Genomic DNA, 18,984 nt, shown 5'->3' with positions numbered 1-18,984 from the left:
CAAATATTTTAAAATATTGACTATTTTGTTTTCTTTAATTTTTTATGCGTTGAAGCTGCAGCTTGAATTATTTGATTTAACGCTTTTGCTGCAGAGCTCATGTTATTCCATGGTAAATTCAAAAGCAAATATTTATTTTTGTGAAAAACGCTTAAAACGCTTTTAGAAAAATCAAAAAGTCAAAAAATATGCATTTGTTTAAGTATGTATGTATTGCTTGCGGCTGTGTAGTCAGCTTTTACTACAAAATTTTTTAAAATACACACGAATATATTTATTTTAATTTTATTGCCAAATACTAAACACATGCTTTCAAAATTAAAATACCGAATTAAATTGCTTTTGTGGATTAAAAAATATTAAAGGCATTGCTTGTTATTGTCTTTTCACTATTTTTTGTGTGAATAATCTGCTTAAGTGGGTGATTTTAGTTTTTTTAGCTAGATAGTTTTTAACATTCAATAATCCAGAAAATTCGGAGCTTGCTGAATTAACACAAATTTTCTAGAATAAGAGAGAGTCTAATGGCATTTAGTAAATCTTTTATATTTTATGCAATTTTTGTTTGAGTTTTGTGAATGCTTCAGCTATTATTTTTACGCCGCGAGGCAGGTATAGATTGATATTTCACTTTTTATGAAAAATAATATTTTATCTTACGATATACCATTTTTATATTACATATTCTCAAAGGATTAAGTAAAGCTGGGTTTTGGCTTTAAAAGCAAACAAATCTAGAAAAATTAAAAAAAAAAATACTAAAAGCATGAAAAAGGTAGTAAAAAATCTATAAAAATTCTATACAGCCTTACTTAAAAAGCCGAATATCTCGAGAAGTATTAATGGTAGCGATTTAGACCGTTTTTGTAGCAAATAAAATTTCCTACAAGTTTGTCATGCACTTTTTTCTATAGCTCTTGTCATTTACGAGATATATACAAACTAATTCGAATTTCGTGGAAAAATGAGGTTTAGAGCCTTATACTACCTCCCGGTGTGAGTTTCGACATTGTCGCAATGGACACTTTTGTTACATGTTCTATTCTGAGGAACATGTGTCCAAATTAAAGATAAAAAATCACGATTGTCATGTATTTTCAATGAAAAACTTTACATGCCTTGGTTCAGTCCTTAATGTTAACATTAAGAGCTCAAATGTTCAAGAAATTTTTTAGGGTATTTCCAAGAAAATTTCATAATGGGATTGAAAAAAATGAATAGTTAAAAAAACACCCTAATCTCAGCTATATGCTCTAAGGGTCCGATCTAAACATTTGTTCGTATTTATATATATATAAGTATATAAGGAGAGCTGCGCTTTGTAAAAAAATTTATAGAAGAAAGTGCTTAATTTCCACACAAGAGAGAAGAATATTGCCTCAATAAATATTGAAATAACTGTCTGCCTATCTGATTAATGCGATTTGCTTGTTCGATTCGTCACTATAAAATTTTTCACTAAATAAGTATCATTAATATCCTACACTAATTTAATAGTCGAATATATAAGTCATCCTTTTAAGAGCACGACTCTCTCTCTCATTAGTCTTTACAAACTATATACATTTAATGTATGGAAGCATACAACATTAATTATTATAACCGAAACCTTTACTTATAAAGCGCCATAGAATCTTTTACATAAGCTCCTATATACATATTTCCTATAAATATGTATGTCTTCTATTTCCCTTCAGGCTCTGCATTATCGATCCTTAACGAATATCCCTTTCATAATCGTCTCTACACAATTTTCTATAATTTTCCACATCAAACGAAATATGAATTACGAGTTATTTTTACTTTGTGGTGTCTAACGCACATAAATGGGGAAAGGCGTCTCATTGATGTTTACAATTCAATTGAACGGCCGCCATTGACTTGACACAAATGAAAAGAGTGCTTTGCATGGACTCTTTGTTCGGTTTGCGTCATAACCATTATACCAGGTATTATGGAGGGCAATATACTTGCATTCATACATACAGACATACAAACATTCCTATATGTAGAACCAACCAACTTGAAGCAATGTAACCATATAACTATGACAGTGAGTGGCTTTGCAATGAAGAGGGTTGGACACTAAGCACGAAGAAAGTAGGAATAAAGCAGATAGCAGAAAAGATAAAAAAAAATCGATTTGAAAAGCTTTCAGTTCACCAAACACCGAAGAATACACTTAAGTGCTGGAAAAGCATGCGAAGCAGGGACTGCAAGGAGTGAAATAGAGAGGTGGACGGGAAAGAAATGGAAGGCTAGTATAAGGCAAGCAGTGTTGTGAAAGGTTGTTATACATATACATATTTTTTCTTTATGTATGTAAATATATATATTCATGTAAACATGTTTGTATATTTAATTATATGCATACTGCTATGCTAATATTGCCAAGTATGTTACAGGTCAGTTACTAAGTGGCTTTTGCGATATGCTCATAAGTGGTTTATGTTGACCGAGTGGACCGAGTGGGTCAAGTGGCTCGTTTGCTAAGCGGCAAGCAAACAAGCACAGCTGTACTTACATATCAAGCGCGGCTAACCAAGCACTCGAGGGCGCTTAGTTGGAAGCGAAGCTGAAGAAAAAAGTGTTAGCATTAAAATGAACAGCTGACGCTGTCAGGAATTTATAACACACACACAATTATATACTTTATCTATGAAATATTCAATATTTTTATTCTCTGAAAAATATTTTTATTGCTGCATAAAAGCAAATAACAATTCATAACAGAATAAAGTATGAAAAATATTAAATATATTTGTACTTTGTATAAAAAAAAAAATTCCGCAAAATTGTTAGGTAAACAACAGCGTGAAAGCGCACACACAGCATTGCCCAGCAAATATTTAGTTGGTCATTTAATTGCCAACCGAGTAAACAAGGCCGAGTGTTTGCGAAAGAAATTTATATTTTTTCGAATTTGCGCTATTTTCGCACCCTTTCGTGCTGTTTTTCTTCGCAAACTTACAAATTGCTGGCTTGCTGTGTGCGTGTACACAACAACAATAATAAATATAGAAAATATTGCGAGCCAATTAAGAGAATTCCTGTCTTTAATTAGCGGAAAAAATGAGCAGAAATTGCAATAAACAACCATGCGCTTTTGGCCAAAGGCAAATGTGTGCAAAAACCCACAAACAAACCTACACAAATACACACAAACAGTTACGTTGAGCGAAACCGAAGGTTTTCCACTCAAGTTAAAAGAAATATGGCAGCGCCGCAAAGGTAAATTTGAAAAGAAAAAGGTTCACAAAAATGTTATGAATAAAAAATGCTGTGAATAAAAGCGGGCAACGCTTCGCCGAATCCACTGTGATAACTCGTCCAATGTTCTTACCGTAGGCGGTAAGGAATTTGCAATTTTTTGCTCATTACATTTTGATGAGGCGGTCAGTTTTTCAATTACGCTACGTTTGCTTACCGGCAGTAAGAACAAACAACAAAAGCAACAACTCACAGATAAACAGTTTGTGTGCGCATTGGGTAAAGTGGCAGGAAAATACGTAGCAATTTCGTAGCAAACTAACACAAACACCCACAAATATACCAGCCAAACAACGAAACAATGCAGGGAGCGGTGAAAAGCTTGAATAAATAAAAGGCATGAATGAGAGTTGTATGTGAGTGTATTTATGAGTGTATATATGCGTGTAAATAGACAGCTGGTTGCATAATAAGTTACGTTGAATTTTATTTGGCTGCCAATTAAGAGATAGTAAAGGAAAATGGGCGCACACACACACAGTAGAAGTAGGCACACATACTCTTACTAAAGTGAAAATGCTCTGAAAGGCTAGAATATGGTATGGAAGTGCTCTAAAAACATATTCCTTTCAACAAATTTATGCTTGAAATAAAAGTATATGAGCTGAGCTATCATTTGGTGTGCTGATTAGGTACCAAAATTAGTAGCACAGGCAGCTTTTTATTTGCTATAATAAAGTAAACCTCAAAGCTTGGCACTAACTAAAGAAATATGAAATAAAATAGCGGGAAAACTTCAATATAAAGTTGGTTTAGCTTTTGGTTTTCTATAGACTGAAGAGGAATTAACTTTTTCTGTTAGACATAATTTTGAAAATTCATATCTTATTAAAAACTTAAATTTTCTGTTATTTTCTGTTCGGTTCGTCCTACTTTTTAAGGCAGTAGAGTAAAATTAATAAAAGTAAGACAATCAGCTGCACAATTCCTTAAACTTCGAATGCAAATCTCCAATTAAGGTGTGCAACTTCGATTGAAATGGTGCGAACGTATTTGAAAAATATAGTTGCCTACTTTTAGGGTGTAGTAATATTAATTTTGCGGTTATTTTCAACCATTATAATTAAAAGTTATAATTTCAGAAAGATATTCATCACATCAAGTGAGCGATTTCGATTGAAAAAATGTAAACAAAGTGGAAAAAAACAAATTTCTACTTTTAAAGTATAATAATATTGGTTTTCAACCCACACAGGGTGTGCGACTTTGATTGAAAAAGCACACAAAGTTAAAAAACTAACTGCCTGCCTTAAGAATGTGGTAATATTAATTTTGCGTATATTTTTAATGTTTATAATTGTAAGTTATAATTTCTGAAAAAGGTCACCCACATCTGGTGTGCGACTTGGATTAAGAAATACGGAGAATAGGTCTAAAAAATGTATTACTTTCAGGGTGTACTAGTAATGACTTTGTAGTTATCTACTCAAGTTATGTAGGTCTACTATGGCTAATAATTCATTTTGTAGAAAGCAATTTTTTTTCAAACCAATTTAACTGCTGTTCATTCATTTTATTATTTCCTTTTGTCTTGCACCTTACTGAGAAATGCCAGTTGTCTAACGAGTGGTAAAATACACAGCTGTCTTCGGCGAAACTAGAAATCAAGTCGAAAATTGAAATTTTTTTATGAAAGTATTTTCAGGGAAAAAGTATTTCGCATGCATGAGCAATCAATACTTTTAATTATTTTTCCTTTCCAAGCTTCTTCCTACTACTTAGCCAAGATAAGCCAAAATTAGCAGAGGTTTGTTATTATTTTGTTGGATTTTTTTTCATATGTAAATTATCGAATAATATTAATAGTGAGAGTTTTTATGATTTTAAGAGTTTAAATACTTTATTAAATAAGTAGAAACTCGTAAATATTGCCCTAATTTTTTCGAGCCATTTCGATTTGTTTATGTTTATTGCCCTAAAAATATTTGGAACCCTGCCCTTAAAAGCAATATTATTATTACCCATTACCAGCAATTACATATTATTATCAATTAATTACTGCTGCTTTATAGATTTTCTGAAGAGCAACTGAAGTATTGTTATAATGTATTTACGACATAATACAAATTCTTACAAGCATAATTTAGTTGCGATAAGCGCTAAATAATCTTTTGGTGTAAATATATATATGTATGTACTTACACATACCCAAATGCATATATTTATATATGTATATTATATTTTTTAATTATGGATTTATATATGCTTATATGTTACAGTGCATGGCGATTACTATTTGGTGAGCGCTTATCAGCACCATGTGAACTGTGTAGCGTAGACATGTTCCACAATCACATTACGATATATCGGTCAAGATCACTTTTTTTGTTTTGATTGTTTAAATTGTTGTTTTTTCATTTATTTACATTTGAGACATTTTTATTATTTTCTTATCAATTTTTTTATAGACAGAGTACAACGACAAGAGAGGAATATAGTATATGAGTATGTTTGAATTTTGATAAGGTTGGGGCTATAGGCGACCAGATGGGTTAAACAATTATTATAAAAAATTAAGTAAAATGAAATTAATTAAAATAAATTAATATAATATAAAATTAAATTAAACTAAATCAAATTAAATTAAATTAAATCAAATTAAATTAAATTAAATTAAATTAAATTAAAGGAAAGTAAATTAAATTAAATTAAATTAAGTTAAATTAAATTAAATTAAACTAAATAAATTAAATTAAATTAAATTAAATTAAATTAAATTAAATTAAATTAAATAAAATAAAATAAAATAAAATAAAATAAAATAAAATAAAATAAAATAAAATAAAATAAAATAAAATAAAATAATAAGGAAAATAAAATAAATAAAATAAAATAAAATAAAATAAAATAAAATAAAATAAAATAAAATAAAATAAAATAAAATAAAATAAAATAAAATAAAATAAAATAAAATAAAATATAAAAAAAAAAAAATAAAATAAAAAAAGACAATAAAATAAAATAAAAAAAGACAATAAAATAAAATTAAAAAAAAAAAATAAAATAAAATATAAAAAAAAAAATAAAATAAAATATAAAAAAAATAAAATAAAATATATTCAAAACTAAATGTATACGACGTACGAAAACATGAAATATTTCATTGCTTCGGAGATTAAAAGCTCTTTCAGAAAGGAAATATCTATTGTTCATAAACATAGTAAATGCCTAAATAAACTCGTTTTTACAAATATTATCGAAACGTTTTAAATAAAGCGAGCCATTGCAAATTACTCTTCATAAAAATATTTGTTTGAAAGCGTATTCACTTTGATTCATGTTACATAAATATGCTATATATAGAAATATAATCGATTCGAACCTAAAGCGCACGAAAAATAATATAACCTGAAGTGTGTATCAACTATGAGTGTGACCTGCGACAACCCGGCATTATCAATAAGAATATATAAACAATTCTGCTGGCTTTTGCAAGTGATGAAATGAAATAATCTAATTCACCGGCCGGAAAAATATTAGAAAGATAATATACATATATACATTCATACATATACATGCACATGTCGGTGTGTTTGTGCCCTACACACGTAGTAAGAAGCACAACTAAGCCAGCTAAAATAAAGCTGAGCTCTGCTCAGTGTCATTCGAGCCGCAGCAAAATCGCGACAAGGCGACGGAAATTCAATTTTAGCTAAAGCATTGCGGCAAATTACACATATTTGTGGTGAAGAAAGAAAAAAATATTGATATAGAATTCAAATCACTTGCGTACAAACTAAAGCGGAAGGGAAACCTCCTTTTGAGTTTCTCCACACACTGCATTTTAATTTTTATTTTTGTTTGCTTGTGCGTCTTTTGTTTTTCACGCGGTTTTGGTGGTGAGGCCACAAAAATTCGCCCTTTGGCTTCGCTTGAAAAAAGTTCAGTGCAGAATTTCTCATTAGTTGCACAAAAAGCGTTCGAAAGCGCGGACAAAAGTGCTGCAACGCGCGCCGGTGGACATCAAAATATCAGCAGCGCTGTTGTTTTTCGAGTACTTACCACCAGCTGTGGCCACAAGTGCGAAACGAAATTAAAATTTCTTATTGCAAGCGGGTGGTGTGCAGCAAATCGACACACAGAGGCTAAGCCGTAAGGAGAGAAAAAGAGGAGCGAAGTATTTTAATTTGAAAGTTTTCGAAAAAAGAAAAAGAAAATAAGAGCAAAAGTTTTTGTTCGCATATTTACGCTGCAGCTGCGGTGAGGTTTTTTCAAACTGGCGTGCTCCCTTTAGAGCAACTTACAAATTTACGTGCTACTCGTGAATACTAGCTGCTAAGCGCCAGTGCGAAAATGTCATCAACATGTTGTCGGCTACTAGGTGCTATGCTAATTTCGTATATTTTGCTAGCGCCGTGTGCCATGGCGGCAACAATACCCACAGCTGCCGCGTTAGCCTCCACCGCTGCTAACGGTGCGCCCAAAGTAAATGTGGAGACAGAGGTGCTGCGCTTTTCATACGAGCTGGAGCGTTGGCTCGATACTGACAAGCGGCCCTGCCAGGATTTCTACGGTTATGTCTGTGGCAAGACCGTGAACAGCACGAAGGAACAGTTCGAGGCGCGTTTGCAGCGCGAACAGGAGAAGTTCGATAAATTTCTGAGCGCCAATAATAATGAGGACCTGCTCGATGCTGAGCTCAAACTGAAACAATTCTATGACTCTTGCAAAAATGCGCGCTCTGTGGAGGAGCTGAAAGAGTCTTTCATGTATAAGCAGAGCGGCGGTTGGCCAGCGATTGACAGTTCAGCGGCGATGTTGCGTCGCCGACGTGGCAAAACTTGGATGGATGTTGTTGGCGCATTTCATGAAGCCGGTATAAATTATTTCTTCACCCAACGCGTTGAGATTAAGTCCAACAAGCGTACCGTCTATCTGCAAGTGGAGGATGTGATGCGCACAACTTTGCGCAAATTTGAGCAATTGGTTGGTGAGGTATTTGCGGAGTATGGTGTGGATGTGGATCGCGGTAGACTGATCGCTTTGGAAATATTGACTTTCGAAAGAAATCGGCGTGAAATACTGAAAGACGAGCAACAAGAAGACGACACAGAGTATAATTATGTTGATTTTAAGGCTTCGAACTTTGGCGCTTCAGTGCAGATCGATTGGGATAAGTATTTCAAGAGTACACTCGGTAAGACGCTGAAACCAACAGATATGGTGGTGATACATAAGAAGAACAAATTAAGCAAGCTCTTCCAGTTTCTGCAACAGACTACATTGACGCGACTGCTCAACTGGATTTGGATCGATTACTTGATGGGTAAGTCACAGCTATATAAGGCTAAATTAGTAAGATGATAATAGCTTTCTTTCGCTCACATTCGCAGACAAAAGCGCCACGCACTGCCAAGAGTTGGCGAAACAGTTTTTCGAGCCCGTACACCAACACATTGTGGAGCACGCCTATGTGGATAAGGTGCAAATGGCGCAACTCTACTCTAACATTGGACGCGCTTACGACGATACACTGCTACCCAGCGCTTGGATCGACGAAATGTCACAGCAAAACTCACATCTCTTTCTCGGACGCGCCATGCACCTCACACTCAACGGCGATGAAAGCCTCGATGCCGATTACGCCAAATTACAAATCAGCAATCGCAATTTCTACCGCAACCTCGAGAAGGTGCAACGCATGCTCGCGCAGCAAGGCAAAAGTCAACGCCTGATTACACGCGTAGGCAACGCCGCCATTGCGGACACCACACAAATAGCGGCGAATTTCATGCACACTTTCGTAAGCGTTAGCGCATTGTTGCAACAGCAAAATCTAACCACACCACTAAGTCAACTGCTGGTAGGCGAACGCTTTGCTGAGCATATGATCGCTAGCGGCAGCACGACACAGACGGCCGGCGCTTGGCGTAGCATGGAGTCAGAGCGTGAATTTGCCATACTGCGTCAGTGTGTGCAACAGCAATCAGGTGCTGCCGAGTTGCCATACAATCTGAATGAGTTGCTGTTGAAGCTGTTGGCACAACACTTGGCGCTTCAGACTTACGAGCAATGGCAGCAGGGTAACGAACGTTTGGTGCGTCGCTTGGATACGCTTTTGGCGGCTGGACGCTTGCAATTATCCATGGCGAAACTGTACTACATCGGCTCAGTGCTGACAGAGTGCGGCGATTATGAGAGCGTGGCACAGAAGCAGCTACTGAAGGGTTATTTACGCAATTCGGTGAAATTTCGGCAGGCCTTCCGCTGTCGCGCCGCAGATGATTTGAATGCGCGCAACACTTGTAAGGTGCTCTGAGGAAGTTGAATGTGGCTTGAGAGCGGGTAATATTATGATGTTGTCTACTCGCTTTTAATATTGTTAGTTTAGTAAGCTTACAGCAGTTAAAGATGCTTCGTTATGTATTTGTACTATTGAGGCAGATGTACATATATATGTATAATCAATTTTATGAAATGTTAAGAAGTAGAGCTTAGTAAAAAACTATAAATAAATAAAATATATATAAAAACAAATAAAATATTGCATTTATTTTTGAGTGCGGGGAGATAAATTAAAAAAAAAAAAAATTAGTATCAAAAATTATTTTTTATTTTTTTTATTATTAATTAAAAATATTAATTTTAAAGATTAAAAATTAATTTTAAAATTTAATTTAAAGATTAAATATTAATTTAAAATTTAATTTAATTCTTAAAAATAATTTTTTTAATTTTAAAATTTAATAAATTAATAATTTTAATGTTAAAAAATATTTTTTTTTTCAAATTGTTTCAATTTTTTTTAATTTTTGACATTTTTTGAAAGTTTGATTGTGCTTTTATTATATATATTTTTTAAAGTTCTGTTGTGCTTAGGGACAATTGAAGGACACCTCTCTTCAAGAAGAGGGCAGTTATTAATTAATTAATTATTTAACTGTTTTTGCTACTGGTTCCAATTTTATAACAAAATAATTATCTGTATATTAATAAAAGTTGTGAAAATTTTCTGAAAATATTTTTTAATAAATTACTTTTTTTTAATTTTTTATTAACTAGAAATTAAAAATAAAATTACTAGGTCGGAAAACATTTACAAAAAGAGAAAAATTAACAAAAAAATAATATAGAAAAAAAATTTCGAAAATCGGAATTTTCGAAAACAGAAATTTCAAAGAAAAATAAAATTAGATTTATTTCGTTGAAATAATAACTTCAAAAAGATAGTAGTTAAAAATCATTGATTAAATTAAAAATTAAAAAAAAGATACAAAAAGAAAGTCTTTCGAAAATCAAAAATTTCGAAAGAAGAACTTTGAAAAAAAATTGTATCTATTTCATTGAAATAATAACTTAAAAAACGCATATTTGAAAATATTAATTAAATAAATTAAAAAAAATAAATAAATTGTATCACCTTTTCACTTTTAAATGCAAATCTTGGTTTAATAAGCCCATTTTATTACCAGAAAATTTAGCTCAATATCTAAAAAACACATTTTCGAAATTTAGATAGTACAATAGATTATCTATGTAAAATTTTAATGATTGATTTAAATATTTACGGCCCTCATCAATGGTTTTTGATCAAAGTTTTAACTTGAAACCCTTGGCAATATTAGTTGGTATTTTAATTATTATTTTGCTCAAAGCAAGCTATGAAAATTCTGGCTTTTTAATTACACCACAGAGGCCATAATAAATATTTTCGAAAATGTTTGAAAAATACTTAATAGAAAACTGCAAATTTTTGGTAAAATTTTCCGCAATCAACACACCTTGCATCATTTTACAAAAATCACGCAACACCTTTGAAAAACTCGAACGCACTGAGCTCACTTAAAGCGCTCCAATATAATTTTTATGCGCGATTGCACGACTGCAACTAGAATGTCGGCATTGACCAGCGTCATTAAAGTGGACAGCGATTGGAAGGAAACACTAAATTAAAAAAAAAAAAAAAAATAGAAAAGGTACGCAAAACAACAAAATGCTATGAGTTTGACAGTACTACCGCCGTTGTTTGTCAGTTAGAGCCAATGGCACGAATCATCCCTGCTTCGATTCATTAAAAATTGACGGGAAAATTTACTGTGGGAGGTTGCAAAGACAAAGAGGTAAATAAAATAAGTGGACTCGCCCACTTAAAGTGAGCTGAATGGCATGCATGCCACGCTGTGACGCAATCAGAGCGCAGGCAATTGACGAATTATACCGCCACAGCTGTGGGACGTTTTGTGGCAAGTAGAAAGTTCGTTCGAAAATATTAAAACCAATTTAGTGAGAAAGTTTTGTCGAGTCTATATTTCACCCAAAGCACGATGTGTACGTGCGCCTATGTGTTTAGAGGTGTGTGATGGGTTGTTAAGTGCACTTAGCAACGCAGTGGTTACTCATACGCACTGACTAACTTTCTGGCCATTTAAAGTGGGCGCAAAATTCACATGTGCGAGTGGTTGTTGTGCATGCATTGCCATTTTTGTTGTCATTTCCGTGTAGCTTTTAACTGCCATTGTTGCTATTGTCGTCTACCGTTATAATTCACTGTGGTTGTCAGTTTAATATACTTTATATGGCGGCCGTTGTTAAATTGCTTTCGAAACCAATAACAACAACAGCTGATATTGCTTTTATGAGTGTGTATGAGCAAGAGTGTAGGATTGCTTGCTTTGTAGCTGTGCAACCACCAACAATGTACCGTTATTGTTACGACCGCGTTGCTGCCTTTGTCGTCCAGTTATGCGCTCCACCTTATGGCAGCTCAATCACATTCCTTTCCAATTCAGTTGACTTGAGTGCGGCAAGCACAAGGAGGCATGTTATAGCAGCCAAGCAGCATTTTTAGGCGACCTAGTCAGCTGCTGACCAGCTCAGTTAAGTTCTGTGGCACTTAACTTGGTTGCACTTTATTGCCAATTTATTGCTTAAAAACTTTCGTCGCACACCCAATACATCTCAGCTGCAAGTCTTGTGACTGCTCACCTTTGCTGTCACTCACGATTACATTTTGGTTGTTGCGACTTGTTGTTGTTTCGTATTTTCTTCGAACAACATTGCTATGCGCTTGACGTCCAATCGACATTTTGTTGCATGACTGAGTGATTGCCACGCATATTGACGTGCTGCAACAACAAGAAGCCAACAACAACAACTATAATTGTATACCATAAATAGTGACAGCAAGGCTGAAGCAAATTGCAGGTTGCCACATCGTTGGTGTGCCGGTTGGCATTGGGTGGTGTGCGTGGTTGCCGCATTTTGCTTGTCAGCTTGTCAATAACGTATTATATAATAGTTAATAAACATGACAATGTTGGTGGCAACGCTGTTGTGGCCACTGACTTTATTGGCATTTGAGTGCAGTGGCTATGTAGGAGTGTGAGGTAAGGTGTAAGGCGTTGTGCCACACTTCACTTGGCGTTCGAAGGCATTCAAATTTTTGTGTTTCTTTGTTTTTTCTCTGTTAACTATGAAAAATCGTAAATTTTAAGCCACAGTATTGCTGCTGTTGGCATTTAGCTTGATTGTTCGACAGCCTGCTTGATTGAAGCGAAAAAGTAGTGTGTTGCAATACTTCAGCTCAGGTTTGCTACCTCATAGTGTTCGATTGCCAGCAATGCGCCAGTTCATCAGATTTTGACTAGTTTATAAGCTTGCGTTCGTATTTGAGATATAAAAAATGATCTAGTTCTTGTAAAATATAAATTTCTTAAATTAAGGTTTCAAGTATTTAGATAAATGTATTATACTGAATTCTTAAGTTTTTTGAAGCTAAACATAAACATTTTAAGCGAAAGTTGAGTGTGTATATGCTAACATAACCTAACATATCCTAACATAACCTCATATTTGTGAAATGCTTGAAAGGTGTGGTTGTCTGCGAGCTTTTTGAATAAAACGAAGCAGTCAATAGTTTTTATCGAAATTTATCAATAAGTTATATAATCGATAAACTATAATTACCAATGTTCAACACTTACTAAATACAGCAAGATAAGTAAAATATTTTGCCGAAATTTTACGATAATAAATTAAATCGATAAATGATAATTATCGATAAACAAATTTTAGTTGTTTTAAAGTTATATCTTTATAAAATAAATGAAAACCAAGAATAAATTTATCGTTATTTATCGATAATCAATGAAGTCGATAAACGATAGTTATCGATAAATAAATTATAATTATTTAAAAATTATATTCAAGAATTTCTAATAGAAGCTAAGCGGAAATACTACGCATTTGAAAAACATAAACCTTTCACAAGTGCTTTTCTTATAGCATAAAAGCGTATGAAAAGTTCTTTACCTTTTTATTTTTCGTTTCGACTTTTCAAATAAAATTTAAATGAGCTACATGCAATACCTCATCCAGTAAAATAAATAACACTGATAAAAATACTTTTACTTAAAAAAAATGCACTTAAAGTGTGCTTAACTCTCTTGATGCTCCCCTATATAAACCGATTCCAAACAACAATCTATAATCATACACTCTAGTAACTCATTTTCCATCACTACTGAGAGCAATCTGTTGTTCGCTGTCAGTTACTTCATTGTCAGCTTACTTTTTCTGTGAATGTGGCTGATAGTCTCAGAGGAATTTACAGCGGGACTTCAATGGACATGAAAAAATGCACAAATACACACAAGTGTATTAAGACTAAAGCATAAAGCCGCAGAAGATGAAATGTGGCGAAGAGGGACATAAAAGAAGAATATTGAAAAGGAACGAGCAGAGAGCTTAAAAACAGTTTTTTGTTGCCTAGAATAAATCTTATTAAAGCGCAATGTTAATACGAGCATTAGAAGCATTAAAGCGAAATACCCAAAGCTGCTTTTATCTAACCAAACTTGAGAAACTACTAACTGCAATTAATTTCTGTATTATTTAGCGTAACTAGAGAAATTAGTGACTGCAATTAATTGCTGTTATAATGACAATTGCTTTTTATTGCAACGAAACTAGAAGTGAAATAGTAAACAGAAGCCAACTTTAACTAGAAATCTGCAAACAGTTGTTGTAAACTTTTAACTAAGTACTAACTGTATTGTATTGTTGCTTTTACATATTTTTCTGCTTTTTCGCACTACATCTGGCTTAAAGTTTTCATTTTTTTTCTAATTTCAGTTATTTGTTGAAAAATGCACAGAAACTATGCAAGCCTTCCAGACATGGCCTCCGCTTAACTTTTAGTTAATATATGTATATAAAGTAAACCAGTCAGTAAAGTGTGTTCACTAAAAGGAAGGAACCCATAGTAATCTTGTAAAGTCGCAGGATTACAGTATTTGAGTGAGAGCATACAAATGGTTTCTTTAAAGGAAAAAAAAGAACTGAAAAAGCTATGTCTTGTATAAAAAGAGGTAAATATGTTTTTATATATAATACATTGCTAGCATATCTTTCTATTATAAAGCACACTCAATAAATATTCATAGCTTCCCAGCCAATTTTAAAGCTGATACAACATATATTAGTAGGTGCTGCTCTGTGTGCTTAGCTCCAAATCTTAGCTTGTTGTTTCATAATGCCAAAAAAAAAATTAAAAAAAAACTCACAAGTTGTCCAATTTCCTGCACAGTTTCTTAGCTGCCAACACTTCACCGCTCGCCCCGCCCACAACAACAGCTGCGCACATTTCGGGGCCAAATTGCGTTGTCAGTCAAACTGTTTACACTCTGCTTAGCTGTAAGCGCTTTTGTTTAAGTTTTAGTTGCTATAACCCATAGCCGCCGGGAGCCATCGCCATTGCTGTCAACAATGCATCAGCAAATGTTTGCCACTTGCCACAACGCTGCCAGCAGAGTACATAGAACAAGTGCGCACACCACTCAACAAACTGTTCATCATACGCACTGTTGTAGAACAGCGACGCCACTGCCAATGCAACACCTGCCACCAACAGCCGCGCAACTCTAGCGCGTAGCGGCAGAGACAGCGCACATTTGGTACATGAGCGTAAAAATTACTTTTTGAACTGCACTTCAGTTGCACTTTTGTTGCGCTTCTTTACGCTTTGCGCTTGTTGGCGCGCGCACACTCGTTGCATAAATGTAAATTTACTGCGAAAACTTTGCGCTGAGCTGCCAAGCGCTTTCGCTGGCACTTTACGCCAAATCTCCCGCGCTAGGTTTGAGATGTGTGCGCGCGGCACACTGTGGTCAGCTGGCTGCAATGCAGCGCTTTGGCAGTTTGTGTGTGTTTTGCCGCTGTGCGCAGCTGAGCGTTGCGACGTTTAATTAAAGTTTACTGCTTGTAATGCGGCATGCACTGTTTGCGCTCGCTTTTACTACGCACGCATATTTAAGTTTCGCTAAAATTTTTGCCCAACCAACGCAACGCTCAATGCAATGTAACTCTTTTATTTCCCGCGTCGCTCGCGCTTTCCTGTGTGACAGCACTTTGTTGCGTGCCTTTTTGACTTGCTGGCTGCGCGCAACTTTCGTGCGGCTAAATTACCTGCACTGCAAAGTTGTTTTTACGCACTTAGCCAGCGCTAGCCAGTGCTTGTAGCTGCAGTTCAATGAGTTTTTAAGTAAATGTCATAGCGTTAGTCGGCAGCTTTCGAGCGCAGTAAATGAAACTGTCGTAAAAGAGTTGCTAAACTTTGCTTTCACTGCGAAATACTGGTAAACAGGCGATTATATCGCACAGAAAATGGTGAAACTCATTCGTGTTTATTTCTAAGATATTCTTTCTTAAACAAAGTAAGCTATTTCACATGGTGAAGTACTGGAAGTAGTAGCAGTAATTTCAACGTTAATGTTGTACTGAGATTTCAGTGCGCGCATAGTTTTTTTAATAGAAAAGTTTTATAGTAGAACTTTCAAAAGATCGTTAATTAAAAACACGAAATAGATAGTAACTTCGATTGCGTTAATTAAGGTCAAAGACTCTTTTTACAAGCGAAGAGTTTAGCAGACGTTACGTTCTATTTGAAGCATCATGCAAATATATTTGCCATATTTATATATATTCCTTTATATATAATCATTGCACGAATTAGAAAATATTTCTGCCGTCATTTGTAAAATTCGAAAAATATATTGACACACATATCAAGGCCACGAGAGTGAGCACTAAAAATAAATAATATACAGAAAATAAATTTCACTTGTGTCATGCTACGCTCATTGAACAACCACAATAGCTGATTTGGGTGCATTCATGAGGCAACATAAAATATCTGGCAAAGATTTGTTGCTATAATTTCAGCACAGATAAGCAAACGTGTGCAGCCTTTCAATGTCAACGCTGGTAAGTAAATATGTGGCGGCATAGTAAGAGACAAACACAAATTCAATAGCAATCGAATACGCCTGCCAATCAATGCTGCCACTAACAATGCAAATACTCAAGTGCTGCCACAGTTGGCGCATGCAAATTTACAGCTAAGCCAGCAATTTTCAGCGCCAATTGTGGCATGCTCTATTGCATGGCATTGCAGGCAATATGCGGCAAGCATTTTCGGTTTCTCTTTTGTGTGAGTAACATAACATGTGGCACATACAAATGAAAGCAAGCCGAGAAGGCAGCAAATACTTGCAATATGCATGAGTGGCTATGTGTATGTATTGTATGTGTGCACTTCAAGCGCTTGTAAAAGCAAACATATTTACATATAAATGCATATAAGCTGTATCTATATACAATTTTGTATGTGTTTTGGCTGGCACTAACAACCCTCGACGTGTCATCGTCATGAACACTCTTGTGGCAGCGTTGATTGCACAGCTCACGTCTTGTGGCAAGTACGTCGTGTGCTGTTAGTTGTTCTACTGCTGGTGGCAAGTGGCAAATGCATTGTGGCACCCACGCTGCAATCGCAATGATTCGTAACGGTTTCGGTAAATGTGTGCCAGTGGCAATCAATGTTAGTTGTAATGTTGTTAGTTTGTTTTTCGCTTATGCGCTCGCTTTCGTTGAATTTAAAGCATGTTTCGCTGATGCGTTCGATTGGTTTTCGATTGCAGCACATTTGTGTAAAATCGTTTAATATTATTATATTGTTTTAACATTTATTTTAATGGACTTATTACTGGTATTTTGCAGTCGTAATGTATTTGGGATAGTGTTTTAGCACTACAAATTGGATTGTAATTTGGGTTTATAAAGCTTAGTGAAAGCCTTAAGGTTTAGTAAAAGCTCTAAAGCTTAAAAAAGCCCAATATTATTTAATTTTGCTAAGGATTTATTTTTATAAATATTTTAGCTTAGTGAAAGCTCTAAAGTTTAGTAAAAGCTCTAAAGCTTAAAAAAGTTCAATGTTACTTAATTTTGCTAAGGATTTATTTTTATAAATATTTTAGCTTAGTGAAAGCTCTAAAGTTTAGTAAAAGCTCTAAAGCTTAAAAAAGCTCAATATTATTTAATTTTGCTAAGGATCTATTTCTATAAAATTTCTTTTTGTATGTTATGTTATAAAAAGCTTAGTGAAAGCTCTAAAGTTTAGTAAAAGCTCTAAGGTTGAAAAAGCTCATTAATATTAAATTTTGCTTAGAATAATTTGTATAAAGTATACGAAAATCATTTCTGGATTAATATTCGGCTTATAATTAATTTTTTAGAAGCCTTTTAGGTAGTATCGTTAACTTCCAAAGTTGATATTGGCGTTTTATGGTCCCCAAAAGCAAAAAATCTAATACAAATTTAGCTTAATATATATTTTTCGCCGGATCCCCGTTTGATGTATTTTTAAGTTGTGAGTTTCACAAAGCTGTAATAGTTAAAAACATATACGAAAACCATAACTTGATTCTCATTTCGTTTTGGCTCCCAAAAGCATATAAATACAGTATAAAAGTATGAATAAATATTTTGCTAAATTTTCTATTTGAAAGTGTACGGTAGCTAGAGATGTTAAAAATTTTGATTTTTATTTCTATTTCTACGAATTTCATCACAATTTATTTCACTGCAAACACTAAAATAGAAACTATTAATAATTCCGTGTACTCACAATGAAAATTCGCATGAATTTTGAAAACATTTTCACTGCAAAACAAAGAACGCAACAAAAAGCGCCACAGTAACCCGCCAACAATGCGTTTGTTTATGCAACTATTTTATTTTACGACAAACGCAGCCATAACGAATAATAAAATGACGGTGAATTGAAAAGTAATTTATGCAAATTTGCAGCGAAAATACCGAATTATTTACGATTTTGACCAGCTGCCGCGTTTTACGAGCACGCGACGCACGAAATGGCAGGCGTGGCTTGCATTGTTGCCATGGCGCTGCTTGAAAAAAAGCTGCTTGTCGATTGAAAATCACTGCAAATAGTGTGTAAATAAATTGGTGGCATTTATTATGTGGCAAAAACGGTGACAATTAAAATTGCACTGCAAATTGCTCACATACGCAAACAGCAATTGGTGCGAAATTATTTGAGGCGCCTTATGTAACCAACACGTATGCTAAAACAAATTCAATTTAGTCCATTCGTGCGTAGTATTTTAATTTATTATATAATTTGCGGCGCACAAACTAACTTGTAATTTTATTTATTTTAATTCTTGTTAGAATGATTGATTGCAATTTATTGATGAAATTTGTGTTTTTGGGTGTTGGAATATGTGGTTGAATGGCAGTTGTAGCAGAATTTTTAAATTTGATAAGTTTGATATCTATTGATCTGTTTGATGCGACTTCATACACTCTTTAAGTGTATGTAGTTGGTAGAAGAGTAATAATAGTAGATTTGGTACTATAAAAAAGTTGCTTTCAAGTTAAATTAAAACTTTTCAGTAGTTTCAATTGATTTCA

At 34.1% G+C, this 18,984-nt stretch overlaps 1 protein-coding gene and 1 long non-coding RNA gene across 14 annotated transcripts in view; one reads left to right on the top strand and one right to left on the bottom strand.

Moving 5' to 3' along the window:
- The window catches only part of LOC105229869 (complexin), a 349,701-nt gene that overhangs the window by 42,368 nt on the left and 288,349 nt on the right, over positions 1-18,984 (bottom strand). Inside the window, exon 1 of one of the 13 annotated variants that reach the window (XR_007421484.1) lies at positions 10,992-11,147. The exons of the other annotated variants lie outside the window; for them this stretch is intronic. This is a non-coding gene — a long non-coding RNA (complexin). Of the gene's footprint in view, positions 1-10,991; positions 11,148-18,984 lie in introns of those variants that run through there. 13 annotated transcript variants of the gene reach the window in all.
- Positions 6,858-9,698, top strand: LOC105229867 (uncharacterized). Its single transcript, XM_011210351.4, has 2 exons — positions 6,858-8,536; positions 8,604-9,698. The coding sequence occupies exons 1-2, from the start codon at positions 7,564-7,566 to the stop codon at positions 9,527-9,529; spliced, it is 1,899 nt and encodes a 632-aa protein (XP_011208653.2). The 5' UTR covers positions 6,858-7,563; the 3' UTR covers positions 9,530-9,698.

Source organism: Bactrocera dorsalis, chromosome 2 (assembly GCF_023373825.1).
Source record: "Bactrocera dorsalis isolate Fly_Bdor chromosome 2, ASM2337382v1, whole genome shotgun sequence".
Lineage (NCBI taxonomy): Eukaryota > Metazoa > Arthropoda > Insecta > Diptera > Tephritidae > Bactrocera > Bactrocera dorsalis.
The sequence above is the reverse complement of the archived record's forward strand: the minus strand, read 5'-3'. Positions and strand labels throughout refer to the sequence as shown.

Bases quoted from the DNA above. Each gene is read 5' to 3' on its own strand.
- LOC105229867 (XM_011210351.4), top strand. From the start codon at position 7,564: ATGTCATCAACATGTTGTCGGCTACTAGGTGCTATGCTAATTTCGTAT. The intron at 8,537-8,603 runs GTAAGTCACAGC...TCACATTCGCAG, and splicing joins TTGGATCGATTACTTGATGG to ACAAAAGCGCCACGCACTGC.